The sequence below is a fragment of the Melanerpes formicivorus genome, unplaced genomic scaffold, assembly GCF_026170545.1.
Source record: "Melanerpes formicivorus ecotype bairdi unplaced genomic scaffold, bMelFor1.0.p_v2 SCAF_1, whole genome shotgun sequence".
Classification (NCBI taxonomy): domain Eukaryota; kingdom Metazoa; phylum Chordata; class Aves; order Piciformes; family Picidae; genus Melanerpes; species Melanerpes formicivorus.
In genome coordinates, this window is record NW_027142353.1 from 51,787,012 (window position 1) to 51,808,972 (window position 21,961).

At 40.9% G+C, this 21,961-nt stretch overlaps 1 protein-coding gene across 5 annotated transcripts in view; it reads right to left on the reverse strand.

Moving 5' to 3' along the window:
- The window catches only part of FRY (FRY microtubule binding protein), a 257,340-nt gene that overhangs the window by 160,260 nt on the left and 75,119 nt on the right, over positions 1–21,961 (reverse strand). For 2 of the 5 annotated variants that reach the window (XM_068143140.1, XM_068143123.1), the window contains exon 1: positions 14,760–15,663. The exons of 2 other annotated variants lie outside the window; for them this stretch is intronic. In XM_068143140.1, the coding sequence (XP_067999241.1) occupies positions 14,760–14,829 (70 nt within the window). In that variant the 5' untranslated portion in view covers positions 14,830–15,663. Of the gene's footprint in view, positions 1–14,759; positions 15,664–21,961 lie in introns of those variants that run through there. One more of the 5 variants, XM_068143147.1, reaches the window with a different exon arrangement.

Consider the following 21,961-nt stretch of genomic DNA (forward strand, 5'->3'; position numbering starts at 1 on the left):
TTCCTCTTTCTTCCCTCTCTGCTCCCATAGGAGATGCTCCCTATCGGGAAACAGTGGAGGAGTATGTCAAGGCCTCTTAGGCTTGGCTAGGCCTAATGCCAGGGCAGGGGTGGGCAGTCTCAGACCTGGCCAGCCTGAGACTAGCCTAGTGGGGGGATGGGACAGGAAAGAGCCCTGGGGGTTTTGGGTATACCCTCAAGAGGGAAGAAGGGAGGTGTTTGGGGCATTTGGGTGTAGTGTAAGGGACTCTGTATGCTTTGGGACTCTTGGTCACTATGCTTTGTAGATGTCTGTAAAACACCAATTGCTTTCCCATTTAAACTTTCTATTGCTTTCCAAACCATTTGTGTGAGCATCATTCTTTTGACCCTTTCAGGGGCAATAGAGGATCTGCCTGGCCTTAAACCAGGACAACATGTAATCTTTAAAATGTATGACATATCAGGCAGGCAGGCTTTTTTTGGTAATGAAGTTGATATGTGGTATGCATACGCTAGCTGTGCAAGAGGATCTGACTAGTACTATACAATCCTTTATAATTAATCTATGTTAATCTATATTGATATATAGATTATAGATATATAATCTATATTGTAATTAATCTATATTGATCTAATCACAGTTTCAAGCTGTGCCAGGGGAAGTTTAGGCTCGAGGTGAGGAGAAAGTTCTTCACAGAGAGAGTTGTCAGCTGTTGGAATGGGCTGCCCAGGGAAGTCGTAGAGTCACCATCCCTGGAGGTGTTCAAGAGGGGATGGGACGTGGCACTCAGTGCCATGGTTTAGTAGTCATGAGGTCTGTGGTGACAGGTTGGACTTGATGATCTTTGAGGTCTCTTCCAACCTTATTGATTCTATGATTCTAATCAAGAAAGATACTTGAATAAAATCAGTGGTAGCAACTTTGTAGAAACAATCTAATTTATTTTACAGGAATAGAAACTTTTTTGTACCAAGAAAATGACTGCAGAAAGTAATAATAGAGCCATTCCAAGTGTCTATTAATATCATAAACACATGACAAATTAAGACAAATCTCTAAGTTGCTCCATGTTATTCCTTGAAGGACTACTATTTATCATCAAACAAATGACAAATGCTTACTTTCAATTGCCATTCTGAGAGCTCTGCTGTAGCAGACTGATTGCTGTGATCCCCACCTGGGGCAAAATAAGAGCAGGGAAGCTGGCCCAGGTGCATCTATGCATGTCCATGGACCTTCTCTCTTTGCAAGTGCAGAAGACAAGTCAACCCTGCGCCACCCCTTCCAGGGAAGTGCCATTACACTGAAGTTAAAAAAAAGTACCCAGCCTTGATTTTCAAGTCTCAGAAACAAAATAAAAAGTTGGAAGACATTTACTGATTCCCATGGTAGTATATTTTTCAGGTTTTTACTCTAAATAAACCCCTATTTTATTTGATTATTCTTTTTCCCCCTACTTTTTCTTTGCCAATACTTAGGTATTCTAATATACTGATGGCCACAAATGTCATTGACTTTCCTCCAAATTCCTAATGAGGATATAAAATAAAACCTAGAATCCCCCCCTGCAGTACCCAACTGCTTAGCTCAATCTAGTGTGACAACAAACCATCAGCAAGGATACTTTATTTGCAGTGCCTCATAAAACTATTATGCTTGAAAGTATGCTGGCAATTATTCACTGACACTCAAATATACTGTCTGTTTCTTCATTCAGCTGGGAATTCTGTGAACCCCCCCTAGATCTGTCTAACATCTTTCCCTGGGAGATCCTAGGACAAACTAGCTTTTATTATTACACTACCTGTTGCATTGGAAGGAGAAAGTGTTAGGAAGTTATCTGCTACTTCATTACAAGTGTAAATAAATAAGTAATACTCTGTTAAGAGGATTTTTTGTACATCTGTGTGCTTTCCATTACACGTAGCATTACCTCATTGGATTCAGGCTTTCAGAAGTGAGAATGATAAGCGAGGTAATACAGCAGACATACGATAAATCTGATGCCACAGGAACCCACTGTTGACCCACTTACCTTAACAGCATCCACAAGTCACTTGCTGCTGTCCTCACCTGATAACATTTAACACTTTCTGTCACCTAACCCAAGCATTAAGGCAAAGCAAGGCTCCTCCTTTCTGGAGGGATCTGCTATAAAGTGAGGATGCAGGATGGCATTCAGGACTCCTGCACTGCATGCTGCGCTTTGGGAGGGGAATTCTCTGTCTCTCACCTCCCCCATCTCCCCAGCTGCTCCCTTTTTAAACTGGTGTGTCCTCACAGCTGCGTCTTCTATACTTTAGGCTCCCCATTCCAGTCCCCGACTATCTTACATTGTTCTCCTCACCCAGGCAAACATGGCTCATCCTGTCCTTCCACCCATCTCATCTTTGTCCTATCCCTGCTCCTGCCCCTGCCCCTTCACCAACCCTTTTCCAGTCCTTGCCACGCTCCCGTCTCCTACCAGTCACTCTTCATTTGCACTCCCACTGTTCAGGAAGTATCAGTCCCCCTATTTCTGATTCCTCCCCCACAATGACTCCCCCACATCTTCCCCTTTCATTCCTTCACTGGGCTTTGATTCTGGATTAGCTATCCCCTCTGCCCTCACTTTTCCCACCCACCTCCACTGTCCTCTGCAGGAGAACTTTTAACACTAACAAACAACAGTGCTTTTGCACTTTCTCATTCTTACAGAGGGCAGAACCATTTCTGCAGAAAACTGCAAAATCCACTTTCAGGGACATTAAGTTTAGAACTGCTTTACCCCAAACCATGGAACTCATAAAAACGCTCAGCAACAGTGAAGAGGGGTTTTACACAAAGAAGTAGGCATAGCACTATATACAAACATATTCATTAACAAATATCCTTTTCTTCTCCCCCCACCCCCCTGTAATTCTACAGAATTCAACCACTCTGTATTAAGAATTTAGTTTCTAAAAGCTCAGCAAAATAATGTCAGTGATTTATTTCACTTGCCATAGAAGTCTGCAGCTCCCTGTAACGCTCACTTTTACCTGCCCTGTCCCTTACTGCTTGAACACGTCAGACAAATGAGTAAAAACAATAAACATTTTAAATTTCACTTTCCCTTTGAAAATATTTCCATCTTCTATTTCATGACATAAATGTTAAAGATTCACTTTGGACAGGTCGAGATGTTGCTTAATTTACTGTGAACCCCTGTTATTTTTTCACTCCAAAAGCCATACTTTCCAACTTTTCCTTCCTTGATCAAGCACTCATCTCAATGAAGCACTCATCTCATGCATTGCTCTGCCACATTTTCCTGCCAATGAGAACACAAATCAAAGTAACCACCTAGCTTTGGTTCAGACAGAGGGTGAGGGTGAGGTTATTTGTTCCAAACACCTGCCTTCAATGAGGCATTGGTAGCAATAAAGTTGCACCCTGTGGAATTTAAAATAATCCAAGGACATTTCCATTTTAATGTTACTAACTGACTGCCAATTAAAATTCTCATTAGAAATAATAACTAGTTGAGTCATGATTCACAATGTGTCCTTTGGCTACCAAGAATGTGAAGGAAGGAAGGTTCTTCCAGTAAAAGACTAGAACACAGGGTTTCATTCCCAGCTCTAGCAGAGGTTTCATGTGCAGTCTTGTGCTTCTTAATATCTCTCTTCTAGTTTTCCCAGTAATAGCAATAAAAGAATACTACTTCCATCTTTCATACCCATGTAATAATGCTGAAAGAATCTCAGTCTGTAAAGCTTCCAGATGGGAAGCACTGTATGAATATTATCATTATGTAGACCATTTGAAGCAAGATATTTCCAGCAGCAGTCTGCCTGCATCTGAACTAATGAATTTCAATTTGCATACTGTAAACATACTTTAAAATAAGCAACACTATGAGTCTCCAGTGCAATCCTCTTGAAGGTGTGACTGAAGCTTGTCACAGCTGGAATATTTACAAAGGCTGTCAGAGGACGGATTTTCATAGTCTCATAGTATCATAGTATCATTCAGGGTTGGAAGGGACCACAAGGATCATCTAGTTCCAAACCCCCTGCCATAGGCAGGGACACCCCACACTAGATCAGGCTGGCCAGAGCCTCATCCAGCCTGCTCTTAAACACCCCCAGGGACGGGGCCTCGACCACCTCCCTGGACAACCCATTCCAGGGTTTCACCACTCTCATGGTGAAGAACCTCCTCCTCACATCTAGCCTGAATCTCCCCACCTCCAGCTTCATTCCATTCCCCCTAGTCCTATCACTACCTGAGATCCTGAGAAGTCCTTCCCCAGCCTTCCTGTAGGCCCCCTTCAGATACTGGAAGGCCACAATTAGGTCACCTGGGAGCCTTCTCTTCTGCAGACTGAACAGCCCCAACTCCTTCAGTCTGTCCTCATAGGAGAGGTGCTCCAGCCCTCTGATCATCCTTGTGGCCCTTCTCTGGACACGTTCCAGCACCTCCACATGCCTCTTGTAATAGGGGCTCCAGAACTGGACGCAGTACTCCAGGTGGGGTCTGACCAGAGCTGAGTAGAGGGGGAGGATCACCTGCCTCGACCTGCTGGCCACACTTCCCCTGATGCAGCCCAGGATCTGATTGGCTTTGCGGGCTGCAAGTGCACACTGAGAGCAGGAAGCTTATGCTGCCATTTCTCAGCAGGTGTGCACCCCTCTTCACTTCCTAATAGCCTTGTTCTACAAATTGTGCAGAAATTCTGGTATCTTTAAGAACTCTACCCTTCCCGGAATTGTTCTGAATTTAGTCAACATGGTTAAAATAGGCAGGCAGACGTAAGTTTTGCTTCCACTGGGAAGCAAACTAAAAATAATTCCAGTTACAAAGGAACAACTTGCAAAACCTGATGTCAGGTACTTTGGACTACTTTCAACACTTGATAGCTCTGTTAATACACACAGAATAAACACAATTCTGAAAACACACACCAAAATATCAGTGTGAGTATATGCAGAAACTCACCGCACAATGAAGGAAGAACTTTGGCTAGAACTCTATACAGATATCCTTCCGATTAAACAGGCAAATTGATCCAGACATTCAAAGACATTCATAAACACCAGGAGTGCAGTAAGACAATTGTCTATATGCTGTTCAACAAAAGTTGTTCAAGGGACTCGATATAAACACAAACACATTGGCACATCGCTGTACTTTGAAGTTGAATTTTCTCCACATGCAAGCTGAGACTCTTCAAAATTACAGATGGGAGGACAGCTAGATAGCTAAAGATTAGGAAAAAATGTCAGTGTAATGGACAGCTAATTATAGGAGAATTCCTGCAAAACAAAACCCTTGGCAGACTTTCCTGCTGAACCAGGTACTACTGGTTGCCACCTGCAATTTCACCATTATAAATAAAATCAAGAACAGTAATAATTCAGATCTGTTACATTCTTTTGATTGGAGAACACAAATGCATCTAACATCTTCATGTTTTGGCCACACATAAACCACGATTCCTGACCCCCTTCACTGACTAGCAAAAACCATAGCAGCCTTTCCTCTTGTATACATTAGTGATATAGTTGATGACAGCCAATTTCTGCAAGCACAGAAAATAGTCAGGGTAAAGATTGTACAGCGTGTCTCTTGAAGGGATCCCCTTTTTTAATGTGTGAAACTTCTCTGCTAAGGCTCCAATCACCTAAATTAAGCTTTTTATCAGCAACACATTCCCCTGGAGACAAGTGATACGTGTCACTACAGTTATCCCACAGTATTTACAAAACAACATTCAGACTTCTCTTCAAAGCAATGGTCTGCAAAGCACCCCAACACCTCCCTTCTGGGATGTCATAGAGTTGAATCTCTCAGTAATACCAGTTGCATCAGTGACCTTGGTATTATGTACAAACCACTACTGTTAATAGTCTCTCTATATTGGTGATCTCATTTCACAGCTCAGTGAAACCAATGCTACTTGGCTGAGTGCAAACTGGGAAGCCAGTATTTCTCAGATGTGTTTCAGTCAGCCACTTGTTTTAGCAAGCTCTGCTGTCTGCTGTAGATAGCTCTGCTCTGCAATCCCTCAGTTTTTAGTGTGACTATAATTTGCAATATGTAAAATATGATAAATATGTGTAGAATTGTCAGGCTTCTCAGTTCCTGTGTGGAAGCACCTGTGAGGAAGAGTGTGCTCCTGAACTCTGGACTTGCACAAGTTCTACCCTTCTTCCCTAAAGTAGCATATCAAGGAGCACTCCATCACCTGGCAGATAGAGGGCGGAGAGATCTTTTTGGTGAAGACTGAGTCAAAGATAGCACTCAGTATCTTAGTCCACTGTCACTAAATCCCCTGCCCATTCAGCAATGGGTCCACATTCTCCTTGTTCAGCCTTTGACTGCTAATGAAGCAAGATAAATGCTTCTTGCAGCTTTTGATATCCCCTGCAATTCCCAACTTCAGCTGAGCTTTGGATTTCCAAGCACCATCTCTGCATGCCCAGGCAATGTTACTAAATTCATCCTTTGTAGCCAAATCCTTTATTAGAATAAACCAAAATTCTTTTGACTGCACCAGCCTCTAAGCCACTTGTTAACTATAGCTGCTGACCTGTTCCTTACTGTATTCCCTCCTGCAGTTAAGGGTATTGATGAAAAAATTATTTGTGCCCCTGACCCCTCAACCAGGTCTCCCAGGGCCCTGAAGTCATCTTTGATAGCCCTGGGAGTTCTGGTTGCAACATCATCATTCCCTAACTGCATAACTAGTAAAGGGTAGTAGTCAGAGGGCTGCACCAGTTTAGGCAGCCTACTGGTAACATCATTAACTTGGGCTCCTGGCAGACAACAGAGTTCCCTATGAGATGGGTCAGGCCGACATATAGGGCCCTCCATTCCCCTCAGAAGGGAATTCTCCTCAGAAGGGAATGCTTCCACTTCCTGCTTCCACTTCCAATATGCTCCCTCTTGCATGAAGCTCTGCCATGAGATCTCTGACAAGCCAAGCCAATTGACTCATACATCTGCTTCCCTGAGTATTGAGGCCTCCCATTCTTGCGTTCAGAAGATACTGACTGGCCCTCCCAGGCACAGCTACTCTAATGCCATGTGTGCCCATTGTGGGTTTGACACCCACAGGAATGCAGTCTCTAGGGCTACCAACTCAAGCAAGTGCCAAGCACTTACTGACTGCTCAGAAACTCAGGAATGAATGCAGAAAATAAATCTGGACAAGCACATGCAATCATAATTCCAGAGGTGTAGAGCCTGCTTCCTACTGTTCACAAGTCAGTAGAGAGAAGAGAGTTTAAACTATTAATGAAATGAGTCCATCAAAAGTGAATAAAATAGAAAAGGAATGTTAAATAGCATTTTGGCTTCTATCCTCCAGTACTAAACTTTGAACATTATTGTACATTTTATATGAGCACATATGTATTGTAATCTATGTATCTGGTATGCCCTTATGGTAACCTATATACTATCACTTCCCTTACACAGTATCACAGTATCATTAAGGTTGGAAGAGACCTCAAAGATCACCCAGTCCAACCTGTCACCACAGACCCCATGATTAGACCATGGCACCAAGTGCCACGTCCAATCCCCTCTTGAACACCTCCAGGGACGGCGACTCCATCACCTCCCTGGGCAGCACATTCCAATGGCAAATGACTCACTCGGTGAAGAACTCTCTCCTCACCTGGAGCCTAAACTTCCCCTGGCACAGCTTGAGACTGCGTCCTCTAGCTTGAGACTATGTCCTCTAATACTTACATATACACTTACACTTACATATATCCCTTTTTATATCTTTATAATTTGTATATTTGCATATACACACAAAAATGAAAGCTACTACAGCTTATTCAATGCTATGTTACATGCATAGAGGAAACGACAAGAACTGTTAGTGCTTTCCCTGATCCTTTAGAGTATTAACTAGGTATACAGGAGAAAAATCAAACTGATGGTAATTTGATAAACCCAAGGATATTACAGATTAATCACTCAAAGTGGTTAATAATAATATAACAGAATTGGTTTAGTTTCACCACCAGCAAAATTATTGGAATCTTTATGGAATATCTACCAGTGATGTCCTATGCCTAATTTATGCCTAGTTTCCAGATTCTTTTCTATTTTGAGATTAGGATTGATGTTTTGCCACAAAAATGTATGTACTAAGATTGCACTCACTCTATTTGTAGACTATTACTACAATAATTCAAACTTTTTAATGACAAGCAAACTCATGCTGTAAACAAATTGAATTTCGCAATAAAGCATCTCTAAAGTCTCTCATCCTTTTCTCCCTCCCGATATGGTAGAAACAGTTTGGAAGGTCATAAAAATAAACAAAGTCATTTTTTAAAGAGAGTTCTGAGGTCCCTTAAGTCATAAAACTTCCACTTTCCCTTACTTTTAAGAAGAACCATGTCAAAATACAAGTTCTAAAACGGGTACTGCTAGAGCCCAAAGAGCTCAAACACCCTGGTTTAAAACCCGGCTGTGTGGTGAAAAGGATCAGAACTGCAGACAAATATAAAGTTGTGCTGGAAGGTAAGTCACCGCTATCAAGCAAGTTACTTTTCTGATCACAATCACAGACTGCTTAAGAGCTGAAAAATATACTAAGCACTCTAATTTCAGGCTCAATGGATAAAGCAACTAATTGCCTTCAAGTAGCAAGAGAGTAGCAAGTTGCATGCTTTGTCCAGGGCATAGTCACATGAAAGGCCTGAACAGATACTAATCCTTGTCCCCAGGGCTCCCTAAACGTGAAGGCTGTGGAAGTGGCCAGCTTTCTGCAGGCGTACTAGGGTCAGACCTCAGTAGCAAGCAAGAGAAGCAGGTCCATGCACAGCCCCAGCCCAGGCTGCAGTGCCAGTCTGTTTCCCAGCTTTCTGCAGCCACATGTCCCTATCCATTCCACAGCTGCTAGCCACCCACTAGCTTCAGGCTGAACCTAGCCAGTCCTTTCCCTGCAGGGCAGGTTTGCAGCACTTCAGCTTCCTGAATCAGGTCACTTTGGGTCTGCAAGAATAGAGCAGGAGAGATGGCAGGGAAGGATGGGCTCTTGCTCAATGAATGTGTTTAAGTGGGCACTGAGAAATATGAAGGAGCTTCTTTCCATCATTGGTATCTTGCTACAGTCACATGGTGTGTTTAATGTATTCAGCTTAAACAGGTCCATATTTGTCTTTACTTGTGACAGGGCATGGATCCTGTTGACCAGACATGCTGGGGACACTGCAGCACAGTCAAAATCCAGCAGAGGTGAGCTGGGGGCTCTTGAGGCAGTAGAGGCCAGCAAGGAAATTCCCATGAAATACCTCAAGGGAATCAAGGGAAGCTCCACTAAGAATGTGATGCAATCAACAGCCCAACTGAAATGCCTCTAAACAAATGCATGCAGCATGGCCAATCAGCAGGAGTTGGGGAGTAATGTGCGTGCTTCTGGAAAATGGTGACGTGGTAGCCATCACTGAGACTTGGTGGGATCCTATGACTGGAGAGTGCCTCCCTGCAAAATGGCTGTTACCATCTGTCATCTTCCTGTAGAATAAAATCTGACTAGAGTTATCTTCCTAGTGCACCACAGAACTTAGACATAATGCAGACTTCTACCTAAGAAACTGCCTATGGCATTCCCTTTTTCTTGCTCCTGGACACAGGTCTTCATGAATATTCTCTGTAAAAAAGCTGAAGTTTATTGCTAAATGTGTTACCTTTATTTAACGAAGGACTAAATGTCCTACATTAATTTCCATTCCTGACATGGTAGAAACATCTCTTCAAGAGCAGAACAGAATATAGCTGACCACTACCTGTCAGGCTTCACACTGGCCACTGAGAAGTATCTCTGATGCTGAATGCTCTTCTGACAACTTACGTTGTTTTGATGCTAGTACTGTGTTCAGGTTGGTACATGACCAGCAAGCTGTGGAGGAGCCAGAGGTCCTTCTGGGACTGTTGTGGAATGCTTCTATATTTGAGCAACACAAGTAATAGCTAATGTGGGTGCCTGTGCGCTCCCAGGATTAAGCTGTCTCTGATGTTATCACCACTAGTAAATACCAAGTGGCTTTTGTCAGCCACTGCTACAGAAGCAAAGACAAAGAAAAAGGTGTGCAGTAGCAGGGTTGATCAATGGGCTTTGTACAGCACAAAGGTGAAAAGAATGATGATAAGAGGGTTTTGATGTGGATAGTGGCTACTGTGGAAGAAGATAGGGAAGTATGAGCCATATGAAAGAGATCTTAAGTCCTTAATACTAAAAAAAGCCTTATTCCAAGTCTGAATTCAATGCAAGTCCACAGAAAAAAACAGGAACTTGCCATTCAAAGATAGTTAAACAAGTTTAGTAATCCTTAAAATAAGGCCCTGAAGATAACTCCACTGTATGAGAAGTGCAAGTAGAATGTGCACTACATAAAATGAGGGCTCTCATTTCCTTGCACAAAGAGACCTTAAAATTCATCTCTAGTACCTGGGAGACAATGAAACACAACTTCTGCCAACCCACATATGAGATGACTTGTGGGAGCACAAGTGAGCCATCTGCCTGTGCCATTCAGATTCTTTCCTCCTATAAACTGAATTGCTGATCTAATCTATAAATTTCCCCCCCCCCCCCAAAAGTATTTTAGAATTTCCTGCAGTTCATACTGATGGCACTCCAGCTTATTGTATCTTGTGGTTTAAGTTTCCATTCAGATTTTTTAAAAAACCTATTAATTTGAAGAATAAACTCAAGGGAAATCTGATTCATTTAAAAGGTAAAAGTCCAAAGAAAGAGCAAAAGACCACATTTATATTCTTAACATGCGGATTCACGTGCTGTTCTTTGAATACATTACTAATATTTATTTGCAAAAAGTATTTTGCAATATTTAGAATAAACCAAACCAGGTTGGAAGAGACCTTCAAGATCATCGTGTCCAACCCATCAACCAATCCAACCCACCCAAACAGCTAACCCATGGCACCAAGCACCCCATCAAGTCTCCTCCTGAACACCTCCAATGACGGCGACTCCACCACCTCCTTGGGCAGCCCATTCCAATGGGCAATCACTCTCTCTGTATAGAACTTCTTCCTAACATCCAACCTGAACCTCCCCTGGCGTAGCCTGAGACTGTGTCCTCTTGTTCTGGTACTGGCTGCCTGGGAGAAGAGACCATCATCTGCCTGTCTACAACCTCCCTTCAGGTAGTTGTAGAGAGTGATAAGGTCACCCCTGAGTCTCCTCTTCTCCAGGCTGAGCAACCCCAGCTCCCTCAGCCTCTCCTCATAGGGCTTGTGTTCCAAACCCCTCACCAACTTTGTTGCTCTTCTCTGGACTCATTCCAGCAAGTCAAGATCCCTCCGAAACTGAGGGGCCTAGAACTGGACACAGTACTCAAGGTGTGGCCTAACCAGGGCAGTGTACAGGGGCAGAATGACCTCCCTGCTCCTTCTGGCCACACTGTTCCTGATGCAGGCCAGGATGCCATTGGCCCTCCTGGCTGCCTGGGCACACTGCTGTTTCATGTTCAGCCTACCATCAACCAGCACCCCCAGGTCCCTCTCTGCCTGGCTGCTCTCCAGCCACTCTGACCCCAGCCTGTAGCTCTGCATGGGGTTGTTGTGGCCAATGTGCAGAACCCGGCACTTGGATGTGTTAAATCTCATGCCGTTGGATTCTGCCCATCTGTCCAGCCATTCCTATAACACATCTGAACAGAAGACCCATTATCATGCTACTTTTGGTGAGCCTTGTTTTATTCTTGTCATCCTGTTAACCCCAGTGGGCCGAGTGAGCACCACTCACCTTGAGTAAGCCCGGTCCTTTAAAAGTTCATTCTAAAAAGTAATGCAAATTATTAATGCAGCTCTTGACTAATGCAGCATTGATTTAAAAAAAAACCCAAACCTGAATATTTAAGAAAATATCTGAACACAAATAAGTTTAAAGAAAAAGAAAATAAGATTATTCTTGTTTTCCAACCGCAGCATCCCAGTTCTGATCCCATCTCCTACACGTCACAGAAACATTTTCCAGAACTACATGACATGCACGGTGTCTTATTGACACAGACAGAGCAAAAGTCTGTTTTGAGAGCTGTACAAAGGAGGGTTTTGAGGTCTCACAGTTTGGTGGGATGATTCAAAGGCCAGACTGTGACTGGGCTTTTCTGTCCCCAAAGAACAAGAGTGCATGCTTACTGAAAACACACATCCTGACTGCAGGAGTTAACAGGTACCTAAAATGAATCCATTCCGGTGCCCATGAACTACCTGCCTCCTTAGCTGGCTGATGAACATGAAAATCCAAGCAGCAGGCTAGGTGAACACTTCTGCAAGTGCTATGTGACAGTGAACTAAAATCCTGCCCAGCATGTCAAGAATGCTAGTTTGCTGACAGCAAATTTAGAGAAAATTGTCATCCCTGGTAGAATAACTGAGTATATATCATGGTATGGGCAATAGATACAGTTGGAAATCTACTAGAAAATGTTCATGCTCTGTGTAAGCCAAGGCACAGATCAATAGAAAGAATTGGTTTAGGTGGGACCATAAAGCCAAGGAAGGATAAATGTTATTTACAGCTACTGTTTTGAAGTGACAGTTTACAGAAAGATGCACAGACAGCACCTCTACACTATAGCCATGCTAACAGGACCTAAACTTATTTTTCATTTAAAGCACCATGTAAGACCTCTTTCTATTAGGTGAATGTCCTGGCATAATTTATAGCTTACTTCTGCTCTTGGGTATGCAGAGACAGCACCTATTTGCTGAAAAACATGTTCATGTGCATGCATGTGCAGGCTTCCCAGCAGTTTCTCAAGCAGGGGAAGTATTTTCTTCTGCTCCACCCATCGCATAGCAGAGCTGAAGAAAGGTCTTTTCGAACTCCCTACTGTCTTCTTATCAAATAGTTTGCTTTTCAGCTAGAAAGGTTATGTACAGATTATGAGCACAGCTTTTCAGACTGAAAGCCAAACAAAGGTAAATAACCGGCAACAAGTTTAAAACAACCTGGATTAATTTATTGTATTTCTTCTTACTGCTTATTGAAATACAGCTGAAAGTGTGTTAATCAGCTAAAAGAATGCCAGAATTACCAATTACTCATAGTCTATTCCCATTTTCTTCAATCAGAATTTCATTTAAGGATTTCTAATTGCAGACTAGAAACACCCTAGTTGTTTTGAAATACTTTCAACACAGTTCCATGCAGAGGAAAAAGAAGGGGGGGGGGGGGGAGTGTTATATTTAATTCCATAATGTTGTCATTTTTATATCCTTAAGTGCTAGTTTTACTTAGTCTTAAAGTTACAGTAATGTATCACAAAACCAATGCCTGAACTGATTTGATTTCTGCACCATAAATTGACTTGTTTTTCTTCTGCCATAAGCTGTGACATTCTATGATTCCGTGAACTTAGGCTGCCATAAAAAATGTGTTGTCACAGCACAGACTTACATTCTCAGTATTGGATTAGCATAGCCAAATCATAACATTCTCTTTCAGTCCTCGTGGGATCACTGATTTGAAAGCATATGCACTAAGTATTTTGGAAGGAGGGCAGATAAGCAGTGCTGTATAGGTGGTAGTATTATTCCATGGTGGCCTCACACTTGTGGTAGACAGACAGATTTAAACAAGCGCTACAGTGTTACTGAGGTTACAAATTACCTGGAAAAATACAGTTTCTATGGATATCATCTAATGAAGACAAGTCTTGCATGTCACACATCTAATACGGTGTCATTTTTATTTCTTTGCAGGTATTCAGATATTTATGCCTTGCATTAAGCAGATTTTGCAATATTTTATACTAGAGAATTAAAAAATACTAGTATTTTAGGCAGGAATTATTAAATTAGATAGTGAGATGATCAGAATCTTACTGCCTATGTAGCCAAGTTGGATTTTTCCAGAGATACAGTATCCTATCTCTTAAAACCAATTAATTATGGGTATTTAGCACTATTAATAAAAGGCATATTAATATGCCTTCTATAGAAAAGGCATATCCTGTTCATGTATTTTACATTTAAAAAGCAAATTTCTGCTAAAGTTACATCATGGCCTTACCTAGTCTGAATATATTTACAAGCACTACATTTTATTCAGGAGTCTTAATGATAGGATATGGCTAAAATTCTGAAGATTGACTGATTTAAAGAGCAATGAAAATCAGGGACAGCGATTCTGAAAAGACCATGGAAAACTGAAATGCTGTTTGTTTACATTCTGCACAACCCAGCCTGGGTGAGATAAACAGATGGATTCTTTCTGGATGGAAATATTGCATAAGATTCTGAAATGAAGCATAGAGGGTGGGAAGTGCAGCTATAAGCAACTGATGTTTTGCTTTTCATCACATTACGATAATGACTTTCACACCTGAAGTATAAGCTTATATTTTTGTCCTCAGTGCACAATCAATAAGAAACAACTTTAGAGCAATGCCACACCCTTGTTATTAAACAGCATTTTCAGAAATATTTAGATAAAGCCTGAACAAATCAAATAAACATCTAGGCAGGAAATGCTGCTTGGAATGCACTCCCTGCTATGTACTGTTAGAGACAGCCAGAAAGCAGACTAACTTCAGAATTCAATCAAGCAAATCTAGCATAATCTCATTACAGCTTTTGCAGTTAATGAAACCTGTTTAAATCTCTGACATTCTGATTTTTAGAGCTGATAAAAGCAAAAATTATTTGGTTTATATAACACAAGCATACAGAAATATAAGATTTTCTCCTTTAGGTTAGCCTAGTTATTTACCAAGCAATGCGTAATATGAAAAGATTACTCTTCTGCTACTCACTATTGCTCCAGGATTTCAGTAAATATTTGATACTGATTTCAAAGAAGCCTGAATCCTGCTGGCTAGCCATGTCTGCTGCATACAAAGAGGCTTCTATAATTCTGAGCAGCTGAAGTGGCAGGTACTATGTATGTAGATGTGACTGTCACCAGTTAGTGATGTAAACGAGGGGTCAGAGGAGGAAATGAAGTCTCCGCAGATCCACTTCTTCCGTTCATGGTAGGTAAGCTCATTAAAAAAAAAAAAAAAAGAAAAAGCTCAACAACAACAAAAACACACCATGAGATTTTTGTCCTTTGCTCTTCCTCTGAGGCTCGCACTTAATTCTATCTGCAGAGTATTTTATTCCCTCACCCACTCAGCATGTATTTTCATTTATTCCATTCCACTAGAGGGTAAATTTCTTCTGGTCAGTTAAAGGATATGCAGTACCACAGCACTTGTTCCATAAGCAGAGTTAGAGCGTCTTCCCGAAGGGTGTCTGCGCTGTGCTTTTAACAACGTGCAGTCTGCCTGTCTGAAGCTTTTTTTCCATCAGTAGCTGACAGCCCGAGCATATGCACCTCCTCTTGCGAACCGCGTATCAACTTGAAGCCCCACTGAAACGGTCTCTCCTGCAGCTGGAGGAATTTCACACGTACTGTTTAGCTTTAGGAAAAAAACCCCATCCTCTAATGAATATCCTCTGCATGCTCTGGTCAGCTGCTCTCCTTCCGCCTGTTTCCAAGAAGAGCACACTGAACTATACACAACTGCATCATGCTGCGGTAAAGCAGAGCTGCACCCATATATCTGATTGCAGTGACGCTGGGGGGAAAAAAAAAAAAGGCAAAAGAAAAAAGCTCTCACTCAGCCCACTTGCACAAGAGAAGCCCTAAAAACATGGCATTCAGACTGGCTGCTTCTGCTTTTCTTTCACTGCTACACAAGAACGTGTTGTCGTATTTTTACTGATGACTTCCCCCCCCCCGCCCCCCCGCCCTCTTAACAAAGATGAGGGATAGTAAGGTGAATTTATAATGGTAAATAAAGCAGAGAGCTCACTGCTCTCTGAAAGAGACACAGAGAAAAAACTTGGTTTAATTTTTGTCTTGAATAACATTAAAAAAAAAAATATCCCAACTGAATTCACCTAAGGAAATGAGGCAGAAGCAACTGACTGCTTGTTAACACTTCATTGCTCGCTACATTTTTCACATTCCTAAGGTTTTATTTCAAACAATCACTGTCCATTACTATGTATATTTTAATGGTAATGAAGACAAATAAGAAGAGTCAGTTTCCCAAATATTTTCTGTTACATGCAGTCTTGGTATCATCCTTCCAGATAACTATTTCCTGGGAATAGCAGCACTTCTTTTCTCACTTACTGGCATAAATTTCCGGCAGCATCTTGTAATTACAGCATCTGAGCCAAAACAGAGCTTGTCTGCTGCTTCTAAAAATTGCTGCTTTCTGCTGAAAACTCTGTCAGCAATTACATCTGGACATTATTTTTAGTTTCAGTATGCAGAGTATTTGATGTTTGGATTGGAAACTGAGGAACACAAAGGTCATTGAGACCAAACTTCTGTGGTTCTCACTGAAAATATGCTAAATGTCTTCTGTAAACATACCTTGTCTAAAGACAAGGTTTTGTGTCCTCACTAATGGAAGCCTGTTGGAGAAACTAATTTTATAAACTTTCTTTGAATTCCTAAACGAAGCTTACTCAAAAGCAGTTTACACCCTTTCATGACCACAGATTATCACAAATGTTCAAAGTATCTCAGGTCTGATCTCAACGGCTATCAGAGATCTGATCAGCTCTTCTCTTGGAATTGAAACTGGCCCCAAATTTATTTTCTAACACCCATTTATGCCTGTCCTCATCCTCCCCCCTGCTCCCAATGTACCATCCTCTTTCAAATGAACACACTCCAACTTTTGACAATTAAGGTGAAATGAGATAGAGAATATGCCCAGTCCCAAGACCTACAGCTGATGACTTCCTACCACCCTACTAACTGATTTTTCAGCTCAGAGAATTCCAGGTAACTTTGGAAGTCCTTATTCCTCCTCAGAAATGCTGCATCAATTTCTGTGTTTAAGGATTTAAGGAATAACTTCCCCTCTGGTGCTGATTCAAATGCTTCTCTGAACATGATTGATATCTTAATTTTGTAACAACTCTCTTGTTGGAAATTAAAATAAAACACTAATTTGAAGATAGTTGTCTTTCCTAAGTATGCACTGGATTTTATCCAATTTTCAATTAAATCCACACCCTTCAATGTAATCTCCCACCAAATTTTGTTTCAAAACCTTGAGTGCATGAGGTCAAGCAGCCTCTCTGATGATACACTTTCTTCACCGTACATTATGTGGTTTATATTTACAAGGCAGAATCTCTTTTTTGACAGATTCAACAAAAATGTTATTACCTGAGCTGCAACTTGATGTTCTTGTTGCATAATTGTAAAGGATCAAGGATGTTTAACCATACACTTTTAATTCCTTTGCATATTCTTATTCAGCTGAACTTCTGATTGACACTCTCCAATCTCCAAGCCACAGCTGTCTTTGCTAACAGCACAGTGGGGACTATTCCAATAACTCTGCAGTCCTTTTCCATTTGAATGGTGGCGCATTCAAATGAAATGACTGGGACATCAGTTTAAATCAAACAAGAGAAAGTATTTCTTTTTGCAGGAAGTTGTGAGCTGCTGGAACTTGTTTCTGCTGAAGGTTGTGGAGGTAGGCAGCATTAACAGCTTCAAAATAATGTTAATAAAAACAAATTAAAGTCTATAAAGGATGCTAAAAGGACCAGGCAGGAAAACAATCATCTCTGACATCCTTACTACTGCACTGGGGCATATGAGAGGGATGAGCTGCAAGAAATGGCTACTTTTGTGCACTCTTCCCAAACAGCATCTTCTGCTGCTGCTGTCAGGAGAATACCAGCTGGGACACCAATGTTTGATTTCTTCACTGTCAGTAACGAATTCCTTTTACTTCTCACAATCTGTCTTTTGAAAACTGCAAGACTATCCTTGCTTATCATGAATCAGCTGGTACAAACATGATCCAATAATGTTCCCATCACTTGGCCTTCTTGATCTTTACCAGTTATCAAGTCTAAGCACAATTTCTTCTTGTCTTTGCAATCATTTGGCAAAGAAATAAGTGGATACAAGGATATCTGGATTTATCTACTGTAATCAGAGTTTGTATCTGGGATGTTGTAGTAACACCCAATGCCTGCTTACACTCTTTGTGGACTATGGCCATAGCTACATTCAGCCTTCTGCCTAGAAGTGGCAGAATCCCTTAGCACCTTTATTACTGACTTCTTTTCCTAACATTGACTCACAACATTAATATACAATGCAGACTCTCACAGCTTTCACTATTTAGTATTCTTTCTGAAGAACACACTTACCTATTGGGCACTTCCACTGACAATGTGCTGTTGTAATAAAATATTGAAAAACTTAATACAGGCCTTCACAACATTCAATACAGTTGTTAAAAAGTGCTTGAGGGTTGATACTCCTCCATTATCTGTTCTGCTTTAGAAAGTACCATAGAGAACATAAATATGTCCAAATTTAACCCTCTGCACTAATGGCTTCTTTAAAATGTAAACAATGCAAATACTGTTTTTCTTTTCATTGAATAATCACAAAATGTTAAACGAAATTTTCAAATGCCCAACTGCATTTAAATATTTGCCAGTCTAAATTTGCTCAAATAGGACATCTTCCAGTCAATACAATGATTTCCCTCACATTTGGGAAACACTCCTAAAACAGGTATTACACATGAACAACAAAGCCACAAAGTTGGTGAGGGGCTTGGAACACAAGCCCTGTGAGGAGAGGCTGAGGGAGCTGGGGCTGCTTAGCCTGGAGAGGAGAAGACTCAGGGGTGACCTTTTGCTGTCTACAACTACCTGAAGGGGGGTTGTAGACAGGCAAAGGTTGGTCTCTTCTCCCAGACAGCCAGCACCAGAACAAGAGGACACAGTCTCAGGCTGCACCAGGGGAGGTTCAGGCTGGCGGTCAGGAGGAAGTTTTACACAGAGAGAGTGATTGCCCATTGGAATGGGCTGCCCGGGGAGGTGGTGGAATCGCCATCACTGGAGGTGTTCAGGAGGAGACTTGACAGGGTGCTTGGTTGCATGGGTTAGTTGATTAGGTGGTGTTGGATGATAGGTTGGACACGATGATCTTGAAGGTCTCTTCCAACCTGGTTTATTCTATTCTATTCTATTCTAAAATGACAAAACCAAGAAGCCTTCTAATCTAGCGCCTGGAACTTACTTTAGGGAGGGACAAAACTAAGAATTTTTGAAGTTATACAGCTCCCATTCAAATTCTTGTTGACTTTCTGATATTTAGAATCTAATTATGTATTCCAGCTTGTGAAAGATAGGCATAAGCAATACAAAATCTGTCAGTGTTAGTAAGCCGCCTGATGGTGGCTGTTACAGTCTTAATTTACAAATACAGTGAGCTTCTTTCTATGCTGTTACTACGTAGTAGTAAAATAATTGTAAACTAGGAGTTTACAATAAATTAATGATGATTTTTTTCCATCATAAACTACATCACAGATCCTTAATGTAGGATTTTTCATAGGCCTACCATGAAAAAAACATCTGCTGACTACATGATAATAGAAGGATTGTTTCAATTACAAACGTTCGTGTGTAACTCATACTTCACCTTTGTGACATGCAGTGCACCTTCTGTTCTTTCATCTGTTTTCTGAGATCATAGGTAGAACATATCCAGGAGCCCTGGGTACCTGGCTTATGCTCTTCTCTGACTGAACAAATTCTGGGGAGTTTCCATGCCCCATGTTTGGAAAAGACAGGTTGGGGAAAGCTGTTTCTCAGCAAGGTCAGAAGCGTTCATATGAGCAGAATGCTTCACATACAGCTATTTTCATTGCAAATCATCTGGAAAATAAACTTCCAAAACTTTCACTCAGTAAAAGAAAAAAAAAAAACACAAAAATCATAGCACTGCAGGTATTCACAGTATCAATCTTGAGGCATCCAGCTTAGATACCAATGGTGGGAGGCGAGTGCTTTCAGCATGACTCAAGAGTTCCCAAGAGTTCCAGTACAGGGCACAGTTAGTTATTTTTCAAAGCAACCTATTTCTCTTCACTGTCTACACATGATATTTTGGGTAACTACTTTTGTAAATTATGTACCTTATTTAGGTGCTTAATATTTAGGAGGATAGATATCCATTTTGTTCACATTTTTAGTGACTGCTATTTGTAAACATTCTTACAGGCAGTTTAGTCCTCTGCATTCTGAGCATTGCTCTTTCAGGAATCCTTTAAAAAGCATATGAAGGTATGAATATTGCAGTCCTTGCACAGTCTTTCAGGGCTCATTTTAGCTTGGTATGAAAGGAACTATTTGCATTTTGCAATATAAACTCTCCAGAATCTGAGGCTAAATGCAAAGAGTACCTGAAGGCCCCTAAGGGATGAAACAGTAACAAAGCAAGCATAAACTATAGATTCAGGTTTTGTACACATATTTTTCTTCCTCATGCTTACACACTGACTGTCTTCTAGTTGCAGAAACCACTAAGTAGAACAGTATGTTCTATCAGGTTGGATTTACACTGGTACATTCTGTATGTAAGTTGGCAGTCTGGAGTTCTTCCTCTAAGGAATAAGTAAGGGCTGCTTATTCGAGTCTCTGTAGTTTTGATATTACGTAGTCCTTCTGGGCAAAATAAAGCAGCCTTTCAAAAGAAGATTCCCAAATCAGTTTGATTCCAGTGCAGAACACACTTAGTAGATTAAAACAGAAAGGTTTGATTATGTCATCGTATCCTGGGATATATTACATTGCATTAATGATTTCACAATCCCTTCTTTAATGATGTGCTCTTGAAAGACTGAACTACCTTTCAGATGGATACTGGTCATAGCCAAATGGTGTTCAGGTGCTTAAATATAGGTGTCTAGTGTGATTATAGATACTCTAAAGGATATGAGATTTAGGTCATCTACACTCACAGAGGCTGGCAGATATGACATAAAACCTACATTAGATCCACAACCTTCTGAAGCAGTTGGAGGCTTTTTTCCTAGAAAAGGATTCACTCTGGTGTCAGAAGTAAAAAAGTAAGTAATTTTTTAAATGGCATGTCTTTGTATTATTTGTGAGGCAACAAGCCCATGAGTAAGCCATCAACAATAATAAAAAAGGAATACTTCTACATTTAAGCAAAAAAACCCAACCCACAGTATTTATATGCAGTGAGTTTATTGTCTTCAACTTAGCATTTGTTGAGTTTATGCACTTCTTTGCTTATATTAAGGTATTTCCAAGGCATTTTCTCTTTTCATATTACAGCTTGCATACCACAATACAATTCAAGACAAAGATTAAAACATAGCTTGGGCATATGTTATAAAATGAAAATCAAAACTGTTACCTAAATCAACTACTCTAGGTACCTATAAGGTCACATGATTTAACAAGGTAAAATAGACAACTCACTACATTCCAAATTAACAGCAGAGAGTGACAGACAGCACTGCACAGAGTAAGATTTCATTAAGCAAACTTAATTTAATGTGATAAGATCTACAGAAAACAACAGAAACCCTTCTCAGTTTATGTCTCACTGGTTTTGCGGCACCATTTTGTTTTGCCTTGTGTTTGTAACTGCCTGTTAAGATATTGCCACCTAGCGAGGGAAAGCAACGCAAGTAGCAGCAGCAGCAGAGCCGTAAAAGATGCAAAGGAGAATACACGTTCGCGTTGTAAATTGTGTCAGAACAGAACACAGCAACACAGAAATGAAGCACGTCTGTACATCTGGAGAAAGAGTATCAGGCAATCTGGGTACAATTATTTAAAAGTATTGTAATAGAAACCTATTAAATATAATTTAATAGAGTAAAATTATGTTAATAGATACATGATAATGTATCAGTCAGCTCCCATCCTCAGCATGTTCAGTGAATTCATAAGAGTAATTGTGTAGGTTGAAGGGGTTTGTTACTTATCTGTACATAACAACACCTATTAGGCATTTTGCAGAGGATTCATTACTTAATGTTGGAATTATGTCTTCAATATTCAGAGTACTATTATCCTTCCCCTGATTTTATTTTGGAGCTGTCAAACTGACACATCCTTTCAGCTTTCATTGTTTACCTCTAAGTTTCTCCCAAGC